At 42.7% G+C, this 12,670-nt stretch overlaps 1 protein-coding gene across 1 annotated transcript in view; it reads left to right on the plus strand.

Annotated features, from left to right (window-relative positions):
* bsna (bassoon presynaptic cytomatrix protein a) overlaps window positions 1–12,670 on the plus strand; it is a 163,234-nt gene that overhangs the window by 132,990 nt on the left and 17,574 nt on the right. Inside the window, exons 6-11 of the mRNA XM_080899736.1 lie at window positions 540–710; window positions 914–1,164; window positions 1,596–2,526; window positions 6,819–9,312; window positions 10,181–10,678; window positions 12,012–12,358. Of these exons, the coding sequence (XP_080755862.1) occupies window positions 540–710; window positions 914–1,164; window positions 1,596–2,526; window positions 6,819–9,312; window positions 10,181–10,678; window positions 12,012–12,358 (4,692 nt within the window). The remainder of the gene's footprint in view (window positions 1–539; window positions 711–913; window positions 1,165–1,595; window positions 2,527–6,818; window positions 9,313–10,180; window positions 10,679–12,011; window positions 12,359–12,670) is intronic.

A 12,670-nucleotide genomic window follows, 5' to 3' on the forward strand; every position in this document is an offset into this window, starting at 1 on the left:
AGTGCAAGCAAAAACCCCTAACTGCTTATTTGCATCAGCCTGTCATTTTAGCAGTAAAAGAAATGCCTTAAATATTTTCTGCAGAGCATTGTATGACTGGTAAGAGCAATTACCAGTAAATGCTGCACTTCATTCATGTTGCGCCTCCATTCTTGGTTTTTGCAGTATATACAAGTTTGACTAACTTGGAACCATTGTCAAAACTAATCCATCAGCACAAGAATGACTTCATGTCACATTCACATGTGGGAATCTTGTGATTTAGGCTACATTTTAGAAATTTTATCATCCTGAATAAAACCAGATATCATGACTTTGGCTCTTTTTCGCTGTTTTCTCTGTTTTTAAATTTTTTCTTCATCTTGTTCTGGTACTATTCTTCACTTTGCTTATTTCATAATTTCTCCTTCATCAACCCATTCCATCTCTCCACCCTCTTATGCTCCACGCTCTGTTCTGTTATGTTATCTCGCTCTGTCTGTGTTTTTGCCCATATGTCCTTCTTTCTCTTCCCATCTCCACCGACACTTTTTGTTTAGGTTCTGCAGCAGCAACAGCATGAACGTGAGAAACAACTTGTTCTACAGCGGGAGCAGCTGGCTCAGCAGAAGTCCCAGCTAGATCAGATCCAGTCTTTACAGCAGCAGCTCCAGCAGCAGCTTGAAGAGCAGAAGAGACAGAAAACCGCTGCTGTCACCCAGATCATGCAGGTGGGGGTGGGGTGGGGTTAATGAAAAACATTGGTAGCTGGCTCTTAAGCTGTGTATGCATGTGACACTCTGCATTCAGACAGATATGTGTACCTTTTTATCTTGAAGAAATGTGTTTGTGAAGTGCAGCTACACAACCTTGTCGTTCTGATTTGAATCACTGCTTTATAGCAATATTAAAACCCCATGGTTTTTTTGTACAGCTGGATGGACAGCCGCTGCACCCCTACGCAGACTCTCATATGGGCTCCCGTTCTCTGCCCAACTCCTCGTCAGAGATGTGCCTGAGGAGCCAGGAGGAGCAAATGGAGGCCAGGACCAACATGAGAAAACACAGCTCCATGAGCAGACTGACTAGAGATAGCTTGGATGGAGATGGCGTGGTGTTCTACGGCTCCCCCCGCAGGATTGTGGATAGCTGTGTGCAGACTGACGATGAAGATGGAGAGGAGAGGTAAACAGTGTGTGAGTGTATGGAGTGACGGGGAAAGAGGAGGGGTGTAAGAGGTGAAACTGTGTGTATATAGGCAAAGGTTATTTTAATAGCCTTGCAATTTACTTCACGTGTCTGTAATTAAATTTAAGACCCAAGGAGAAACAGGTTTTATTAATATTTTATGAATAATACCATGTAGAATAAATCAATCACTTGAAGGAAAGGTTGGAACAATAGTATATACAGTAGTATACTAACATAAAAAAGTTCACACTCAAAAAGGATGAGGATAAATGTTTGTGTTAACAATTTATATTCATAGCACTTTATTGCATTGTAGTTATCACTTTTTCATACCCTATATTGCCAGTAGATTTACAAAATTACTTGACAGCAACCTAAATATAGTTCTTTATTTTTTGTTTTTCGTGTATTTTCTCCATCGCCAGGTACATGATGCGTCATCGCACCAGGAGGCGTGGTCGCAGCGTTGACTGCTCTGTCCAGACAGATGATGACGAGGACAAGGCTGAGACAGAGCATCCGGTCCGCCGAAGGCGCTCGCGTTTCTCAAGGCACTCTGAGTCCAGTGCAGCTGGCAGCAGCACTGCCACTACAGCCACCTTAGCTACTGATACCAAAACTGACAAAACTAAGATGGTTTCCTCCAATATTGGCGTTCAGACAATCAGGGAAATGTCTTGCCAGACAGAAGTGGAGCACCTAGGAAGAGTCTCCCCAGCAATCCATGTGACAGTACCAGACCCTAACAAAGTAGAGATTGTGCACTATATCTCTGGACCAGAGCGAACTCAAAAAGGACAATCTCTAGCTTGCCAGACTGATCCAGAAGCCCAGTCACAGGGAGTTGTAGCTCCACAGCTAAGTGTACCAACCACAGTCAGTCCATATTCGTCCTCTGCCGGTACTGGCACACAACAGTCAGGTTCTGACCTTCTCACCCAGCAACGCCAGCAGCAGATTGCCGCAAATGCTGCCAAATTTGAGCGCCGACGTCCTGACCCACTCGACATTAATTACCAGCCTCACAACCATCTCCACAATGAATCGATCTCCAGCATCATTCGCCAGCAGCAAACAGCCCCCAAATCTCCACAAGTCCTCTACTCTCCGGTCTCTCCGGTGTCCCCTCACCGCCTCATAGAGACTTCTCTGTCAAGCGAGCGACTGAACAAGGCCCATGTAACACCTCAGCAGAAGTCCTACACAGCCGAATCTCCCCAGCGACACCCCTCTGTGCCCCGACCCATCAAGAGCACTCAGAGGTCAATGTCAGATCCCAAGTCTCTAAGCCCCACCACAGATGAGCACACGAAGGCCAGGTTGTCCCTGTATCAACAACAAGCACTTCAGAACCAGGTAAAGCCATTCAAACCATGGTGATATACACTAAAAGCCATTGAAATTTATAGTTAATGATGTTATTCAGATGGATACAGTCTAGATAACCACTAATATCACTGGATATTGTTAAAAAGTACAAATTTTATAGGAAAAATGACAGCACTGGTTAACTTTCACACAAAATTATCTAAAATTTTGTTGAAAAGAAAGTGGGATGAACATTAAATCCTGTTATTTTAACTTTATAGCTGAAAATAAAGCAATGCACAGATGGTGATTCTGTATGCAAAGGTTACAGTAGTATCCAAAAGATGTAAAGTTTGTCTTACTATTTATTACTTTTCATATGTTACATCCTTCATGCTACATTCATATTTTAATTCAGAGTGAAAAGATTTATAAGCCGCATATAAAACAGTAAAATCAAATGATAGACTAAAACAGTGGAAAAATATTTTTAACAATTAATAAATAAATTGGTACATTTTAAACTCCTGCAGCGGGCCAGTTAGCACATTTAATAACGTTGCTCTCAACAACAGGCTCAGTTTTATATTGTTTATTTGAGTCAAAACCTAGCAAGGGCATTAATACTGAATGGCCTCTGTGTAACTTTGAAACCATTTCTTTCATTCGATGTTGCCCTTGTTTTCATTTTCTGAGTGCTATGAATGTTTCATGTGGATGCTATGATGAGTAATTCCCTTTGTTAGATTATTTTTCAGATTTTGTTATTGTTTTGTAGTTTTACGACCTCATCTTCTGTTTGAAACCAGTAACACCTCAGCAGTAGCTGGCATGCAAAGTCAAAATGTGCTCTATTATTGAGGTCTCTTGAGTTACTCTGGGCCTTGATTTTAAAAACTGATAAAGAGCCTAGCAGCTTGCCCACAAACTAACTAAATTTGATCAAACTACAAAACTTCAGTTTATCTCCGACTAAATTTATAAAGGTCTATGCTGTTTCAACAATTTACATATTATGGTAAATGGACTGGTTTTATATAGCGCTTCTCTACTCTACCTGAACACTGAAAGCACTTTATACAACATGCCTCATTCACCAATTCAGACCCATTCATACAAGCACATTTTTGTTCTATGCCCTAAGTGCTTTCTGCCTAACATTCACACACATTCACACTCCAGTCGATGCCTGACCTGCTCTACCTCCTGAGCTACAGCCACCCCTATTATTTACTGGGGTTTGAAGAGTAAAAAACAAAAACATTAAGCCATAATTGTGACCCATTCTGTGTATTTAAACTGTTTCAATGGTAACAGAAACTCCCTTGCTCGCATAGCAGGAGCAATAACTCTTTTAAATGGACATTACATACTTACCTATATTGTCTCAACAACCATACCTGAAAATCAATTAACAACAATAGCTTAGGGAATTAATTAATGCCACCACAAAACACTGTGCTACAATATGACAGTATAATGGTTGTCTGGAAAAAAAATAGAATTAAAAAAAGGACCAATAAAACATATGTGAACAGTCACATTTGATACAGATGCTACTAGAATGTTCGTGCACAGACTGTAGACTAGTAGATCTCAGGACTGTTTTGTGCTTAAGTGCAATTACTTAAGAATGCTTTAGTGTACATTATGTTCATTTGAAGTTTATGTTACGTTATTAATAGCAGCTCAGACTGAAACAGTATTTTAACTCTTCTGTTTCAGCCAAATTGTCCTAACAATGACAGCTGGTGTCAATGAGTGTAAAATCTACCCTAGTAAAGCCAAAGACACACACCCTAATACCCTAAGAACAACTCTTCACCTCTCAATTTTCAACCAACTTTCAACTCTGTTGAAATGTGGCAAAGATGTTACTTAACTTGTTTTGGGTAACAACAACTACCCATCCGGTTTTCCCTGGGTGAGAGTTATTGTTTTTGTTTTTTTTTTAATGCTGTGATGTATGGTTGAGGTCAGAAGTTTACATATGCTAGTCATGGATTTATGCAAATGTATAAGTTGGGGCTTTTATTGATTTTGTTGAATTCAGTAAAATGATTATACATCATACATCTTTCACGATTTTAGAGAACAAGAATTGGACTGAAAATTGAAAAGTATATATACACCCCCAGTAATATTTGGTTGAATCTTCCTCAGTTGGTTGCATCATGACTGCATGTTTTTTTAACCTTCAACAAGCTTCTGACATAATTCTGGCTGGATATCTGACCACTTTTCTCTTGCAGAATTAGAATAGTTTATTTAATTTGGTTGGTTTCTTGGCATGGACCCAGTTTCGAAGCATAGTCCAAAAATTTTCAGACATAGGACATACCAGAAGCTTAATGTTAATCAACCATTGAACCATTGGTGAAGTTGAAGAGTTTGGAGGTAGTCCTCCTTCTTCATTATTCCATCCACTTTATGCAATGTACCAGCACAACTGGCAGCAAAACAGCCCCAAAACATGATGCTACCACCACCATGCTTTGCAGTCGGCACTGTTTTCCTAGATCGGAACTCCTGAATTTTACTCGCCCAAACAAACCTGTAGCGATTGCGGCCAAACAGCTCAATCTTTGTCTCGACTGACCCTAAAGCTTTTCTCCAGAAAGGATTTGGAAGTTTCAGTCTTGTTTGAAGGCTAAGATTTTGAAGCAGGGATATTTTCTTTCGCAGTAAGCACTCTCTCAGTTCATAGCGATATTTCCTTTCATTTTCAGGGTGAAGTTTGGGTCTTTGTCTAGATCTTTTGTAGAAAGAGAAAATCCAAAATGACATTCATCCTCTAAAATGTCATTCTGACCCCAACTGTACCTATTTACATATATATATATATATATATATATATATATATATATATATATATATATATATATATATATATCATTGTATTCTTCTGACCCTTTGAAAAGTGTTTCATAGTGTATTTTTCACTGCCTCCATGTTAGGATTGTGAAAATAATAGGTCCCAGAGGGGATTTCTCTTTATGCTTCCGCCTACACACAGACTGAAATGAAAAATAACACACAACACACTATGATCTATTTACAATTTCAATATATGTTTGGTAGGAACAAATGGGATGATATATTATTTACACACAGTATAAAGACAAAGATAAACACAGATTATTTTGATGGTCACATCATTGACTGGTTTTGACAGGGAAGCCCACACAAATTCAGCATTTTATTAATTCAATATTAAGCAGTCAAAATTTACAGCTAAATCAAAAATCAATGATAATCCTAATTTTTGTTCTCTATTTTTAGTAGATTTTACAGTGGAAAATTGTAAAAGCCATGGTGGTTCATTTAGCCAGCCTTTAAATCCAGCTATATCTTCCAGTATATTCATTTGCTTCATTATACTGTACTTCATATGCCTATTATGTTGGGGTTTTTTGTTATTCCATGGTGCATTCTAAGTAAGAATATAGATTTTAGCATAACAAAACTACATGCTGTCTCCACAACCTTTAATTAAACTTAGGTTGTTTACTGGTCTCATCATTACTAATTATTTTATAAGAATTAACAAATTATTAAGAAAATATTAAGATAAAGGTATAAATCCCAAATTTCTGAAAATATCAACTCAAAACTGTAAAAACAAAAAAAGAAAAGAAAGAGAAATTCATTGCATTAGTAGCTATTAAATTAATGGAATACTCTATCACAGTTGCCACTCATTTCACTGTTTTTGTATGTCTGCTAACACAAACTCCACTCTTGTTTCCTGTTGTCTTTGTCCTTTTGTCTATGTGTGTTTCCTTTGTCTCCCTTATATGGCCCTGTCGTTGCGTCCTTTCCTTGTTTCTTCTGTTCTTTGACCCCTTTTTTTCTCTTTTTGAGTTTTTCTTCCTCCCTTCCTCCTCTTCTACTCATATTTTGTGCATGTCATCTCTCCCGCCAACTCTCTCCCTTTACCTATAACCCTGTACATTAATTTATTTTTCTTATTTTATTTTATTTTATTTTACCTTATTTGTTTCCTCAACCCTTTTTACATCTCACTCATCTGCTCTGCTTAATTGCTTCACCTGTTTTTTCATCTATCTTTGCTATTGATTTTCCCCATTATCCATACCTCGCCATGTTCATCTCAAATTCTCACTTACCCCCCCAACACACACGCACCTCCCATTTCTCCATCCCCCATTCCTATTCCATTGATCTTCCTAACCACTGTTATCACACTGATCTCCTCATTCCCCACATCTGATGTTTTACATCACCAATCCCCCCCCCCCCCCATATTCTTCTCCTCTTCTACTCCTTCCCCCGTCTCTCTTTCTTTCTTTCTCTCTCTTCTGTCTCTCTCTCTCCAGCTGGCAGCCCTACAGCAGAGCTCACTGCTCCGCAAGGTCAAGCGAACCCTGCCTAGCCCTCCTCCAGACGAGACTGTTACATCAGCTCACCTGCCCATGATGACACCAGCCCTCCAACAGGTCTACCTGCCCTCCGTGCCCAGCCTCAAGCCCAGCTCCAGGTCTGGCCTGGCTGCGAAAGCCAGCCTCCTCAAAGACCTCACCCATGAGCTCAAGGCCGTGGAGCAAGAGTCAACCAAGCTGAGAAAGCAGCAAGCTGAACTAGAGGAAGAAGAGAAAGAAATTGATGCTAAGCTGAGATACCTTGAGCTGGGGATCCACCAAAGGAAGGAGACACTGGTCAAGGAGAGGGAGAGAAGGGATATTGCCTACCTGAGGTGTATGGGGGACACCAGGGACTATATGTCTGATAGTGAGTTGAATAACTTACGTTTAGCAGCTGCAGCTGCGTCACATGAGAGTAATGGGCTACTAACAACCAGACCAAGCACCGCCCCTCTCAGCCAGTTCACCAGTGACCTCAACACCGCAGCCCAATACCCACCCACCTCGTCCTTCCTTTCTTGTCAGTACCCCCAAAGCCAACCAGCAGCTCCATCTCAGCAACCAAGTGTACCATACCAGTCTGCAACATTCAACCAGCCTCCCTACCCAACAGTGTCACAGTCACAGGCACTGCCACAACCCACTCCCCTTCAAACCCATGCTCCCCCTCCTGGACCTACCTATCAACCTCAAACCTCATATCCTTCTCACACCTACCCCCAAACTCAGCCCCCATACCCCCAGACAGACATGGGGTTACCAGCTGCACCTCAGCCTCAGCCTCAGCCAGGGCATACAGGTTTTGGGCCAGCACCACCCGGTCAGCCACCATACCCCACCCACAGCTCACCCTATCCCAGCGCTGTGTCCTCCTACCCCAGCCAGACCACACCATACCCTGGTCAGCCCCAAGTTGATATCCTCACAGTTCATCCAGGAAGACCGAGGCAGACTTCATTGGCCGATCTAGAGCACAAGATGCCCACCAACTATGAGACTATTAGCAACCCTACTGTTGTGGTTACCACTACTGCTCAGGATGCTACCTATTCCAGTGGAGCCCCATCCTATGCTCAGTACACTGCAGCAACAACAATGGCAAGCTCGTATGGGCCCTATGGGTCAGCACCGGTGTCCAGCAGCTACGGTGGGTACTCAACAATGCCCCCCAGTACATATGGCCAATATACTTCCACTACCACAAGTTCATATGGCCAGTATACCACAACTACTGCTAATACTTATGGCTACACCACCACCACAGCCAGCTCATATGGACAGTATACTTCCACTGTGTCCAATGCCTACGGGCACTCTGTAGACAGTCCTTCCACCTACAGCACAGCAGATGGGATGTATGGGGCTCCTGGTTTAGAGCAAAACATTCCGAGGAACTACATGATGATAGATGATGTTAGCGAGCTGACGGCAAAAGATGGGCTGGGCACGATGACAGGGGACATGATGCATCATGGCGGCAGTGGGCGTTACCCGGGCGACATCCACAGCCACAGCAGCACCACTGGCACGACGCGTGGGGGAACTGGCAGCTCCTCTTATGGCAGGGCACCCGAGGAGGAAGCAGCGATGCAGGAAGAGCTGTACGACCACCATGGCAGGGGTAAGAGCAGCTACAGGCACGGACCTCTAGGGGGCAGCAGCAGCGCTAGCATGGGTGGGGGATCCCCCTATTTCTATGACTTCGACTACAAACATGGCAGCATCCGCTCTGGGGTACAGAAACCTTCACCGTCCTCCAGAACCCTTCTGGCTCCTGCTGTCATGTCATCCAAGCGCAGCAAGCACAGGAAGCTGGGGAGTATGGAGCAAAAAATCTCCAAGTTTTCCCCGATTGAGGAGGCACGGGATGTGGAGGCAGACCTGGCCTCCTATTCCTCAGTGACAGGTGCGGCTTACCCCTCCTCTCACATTCGAGGACGCCAGCTGATCGAGGATTACGGTTTTAAGAGGAGTGCTTACGACAGTGGCAGTGGCACCACTCATGGTAGTCGATACTATAGTATGACGGTGGATGAGGACGATCGAATTTACTACACCTCCACTGGCCGTTCCCGCTCCACTGGCTACGGCATGGACAAGATCTCAGCCAGGGACTACTCCGGGTATCGCAGCCGATCCTATGAGAGGGACGACCGCTCCTATCGATCTGGCTACAGGGGGCGCCATCCAACCCGACAATACTCTGAAGAGGAGAGTCCCCTGAGTCCTTTGGGGAGGTTCATGGGTTCTGGGCGATCGTCAAGTTTAGGTCCCGACCCGTATGACAGTCACAGCGGTAGATGTAAATACTATTATGGCCATTATGGTTCCAGTCACTCGCTGCCAGATGTTCAAGACCACATAAGGGACCTTCCCCGGACACACGTCTACAAATCGGATGATACATACTTTATAGACGATTATCATTGCGCTGTGTCAGACAGCGAAGGTAATTGTGGGAGATGAAATCCCACACAGTCTCACTACCTTCTACTGCTCCCAACGTTTATCTAAACGTCCCCCACCCACCCAAAGGCTAGACTTAGCAAAGAAAAAGAAAGTAAAAAAGAGACATATATAGCTGTTGCATGCTAATGTTTTCGTCATCCTGAGAGTCACTCGGAGCTCTCGTATCAGTGGACTGCTATCTGTCTGTCTGCCTGCCTGTCCGTCCTTCCGCCTGTCCGTCCAGTCGTCTGTCTGTTCCAAACTCGCATGGTTCTTCGGCGTGGTCGTTTTCGTCATTCGCTACACTCTGATTCACTTGAAAGGTCTTTGCACGACACAAATGGATTGTTTTTTCTTTACAGGTTTTTATCTTTACTTATGTTTTTACATGTGTTTGGATCTACACTGCAAAACAGTCCCCCCCTATAGGTTTGATATTTATTCCGTCAAAGAGGTGTTATTGTCTCAAATCAGCAATTAAATAGAGGTTGACTGTTTTATATACCTGCTTTGTCTTGCCAGAGCAGTTATACAGTGTCTTAGTGCAGGATATCTGTCCTCCTCTGTCACTGGCTTTTAATTTGAAATGAACACAAAAACAGCAGCCAAAGCAGACAGTTTTGCAGTGTTTGTTTTATTCTGGTAATATTGTCTTGTATTGTGTGAAGTTTACATGTTTTAAGTGTTAAGTGCATGGATGTAAAACTTTTATTTTTATTTTTCTGCCCTTCTTTCTGTGTCTACCCCTACCCACTCTTTTCTTTTGCATGCGGTTGGTCTTCCTCCTGCCTTCTTCCTTCTTTCAGCCTGCATGCCGCTGTCTCCGAACGACATGGAGATTGACTGTGATCTGCTCTCGGTTTCCAAAGCCTACCATCTGGGCCAAGAAGAAACCGACTGGTTTGAGAAGCCACGCTCCAGTTCTCGTCACTACGGTAGCAGCCACTCTGGGAGGAGCCGGCACAGTGTCAAACACACCTACCATGATTATGATGAGCCTCCTGAGGAGGACCTGTGGCCCCAAGATGAGTATGGCCACACAGGGCGACACTCATCATCTCGCGACCACAGACACCATGGCAGTTCTAGCCGCCATTCTTCCTCCTCACGTCATTCAGATGAGCCTAGGTCCTCAAGATCCTCTAAGGGGCACCCCAAAGACCCATCTATGCGCCATGATCCCTCAGGAAGATCTTCATCTACAGGAAGACGTGTTGACTCAAGATCCGGTGGGTACCACTCTTCCGACTACTCCCGCGACTCATCTGGGCATCATCATGGCCAGCGTTCCTCCAGACAGGGCGACCCACACAGGTCTTCACGTAGCAAGTCCCAGGGTCCAGTGGACATGCAGGGGCAGCCACCAGGTACATACGAATGTTGAATCTCTTGTCAGACATGATTAGAGCGCAGTCTTTGTACTTTATACCTCAATGTATAGGTTAATTACAGTGTATTCGAAACCCGTTGACTTAAGTATATTGCAAAATATTGTACAGACTAGAAAGAGTTTATCTAAGTTATTGATTATGTGATTATTGGACTGACTGTTCAATTGATTTATATTTTCTAATTAACTGCACATTTATCTGAGAATTGAAAGCAATTATATATTATTGAATGTTATATTACACACTACGTTATAATGTCATTGTCTTTATAATGAAAGACAATGAAGAAGCAGTAAAAGATGCATCAACTAAAAGTCCTTTTCCTGAGAACAACAGCATTAGATCTCATTCGGATTCTGCTTATGTGGGCGATATAGATTAGACTGAAGTATGTTTCAGTTAGTTTAGTTTAAAATAAAAAAAACACTTATATTGCTTTTCGCCATAAATCTCAAAACTTTTTCATAATAGCACCTGCACTATTATATATCCCTAACTAATGAAGCTCGTTTCTTGTTTTTAGTGTCTGATCTAATAATGCTGATCCATGAGCTTAACCTTAATACTGAACACATGATTGTGTCACTTTTATAAATGTGTCTTAAAAAATGAAACTACAGCAGGCACTGGAGTTAATACCGTGTTCTTTTTTAAATCATTTAAGTCTTAGGTAGAAGTATTTAATAACCCCTGTTGTTCAGATTGTGTTTGATGCTTTTTTTACACTCATATATTCCCTCAGGGATCAACATTTTCTAATTAACTATATAATATCAGGCACATGTTTTCCAAGAAATGTGCTATCTGCAGGCAGCACCATGGCTGTTTTCTTAGCACTGCAGTCATTAAATCACTGCTTTCATCTATGCTCACAACATTGTTGTGTGTCATCATCTCATGCCTGTGTTTCCTGTCAGTTACTATTACACTGTAATAAAATCTGAAAGTACTTTATAAGAGAAAGCCAGAGTAAGCCGCTTCTTTTATCAGTACATTGTAGTTTTGGTTTTATAAAAGCATAACTTTCTCTGTGGAAGATGGTAGCGGAAATCATCTAACTTGCATAACCGACTTGGAAATGTGTGCACAAGACAAGAAACAGATGACGCAAAGGTCAAAGATGTGTTGACTGAATCCTTTCAGCTGCCAATCATTCCTTCAGTTTTGACAACAGTTACAGGCCTTCAGGCAGTAGCTGCAGAAAAAATCAGTGCTGAATTAATGTCCTGTTTTTTTATTGGCAAGAAGAGTCCATTTTCAAGCAATAGCCACAAACTGTTTATAAAAAACACCCTTTTTTTCCACTCAGGCTCCTCAAGGTCTGGCAGTGGCTCTGCTAGGGCTCAGGGATCTGCTGGTGGGCCTACGGGATCAGGACGGCAAGGTGGCCCGGGTTCCCAGACAGATGGGGCTCCGGGACAGAGGGCTCAACTCCAGCAGCAAGCCCAGACTTCAGCAACCAGACCAGGGCAGCCCGGTGCCACAACAACCAACAGCTCCCAGCAGCAGCCCCAAGCCCAAGGACAAGGCATGGGCATGGGAATGGGAATGGGAATGGGACAGGGCCAGGCCAAACCGGGGCAGATGGGACCAGCAGGTGGACCCATGGGCCAAGCCAGGCAGACAGGTCCAACAGGAACTACAACATCCACAATTGTGAGTCCAGAAAGAAAAGATGACTCTTCTAAGTAAGGATTTGAGGCTTGTTTTGTTTTCTATTCTGTATGAGGTAAAAATAAAAAATATGCATCTTTCGGTGCACTCAAATGGTTCAATTCACATTTGTATTTGACATTTTGAAGAAAATGTCATAAAAGGATGTTTTTGGTTTTATGAAGTAACATAAGAAGTATTTCATGACCATTACAAAAATATCTTTCAATATTCACATTACATATGCCATCCTACTGCACAGTAACAATTTATTTTGTTTTAGTCCTCCAGCCCTTTCACTTTCAGCTTGTCTCC

This window comes from Rhamphochromis sp. 'chilingali' (genome assembly GCF_963969265.1).
Source record: "Rhamphochromis sp. 'chilingali' genome assembly, chromosome: 12".
NCBI lineage: Eukaryota > Metazoa > Chordata > Actinopteri > Cichliformes > Cichlidae > Rhamphochromis > Rhamphochromis sp. 'chilingali'.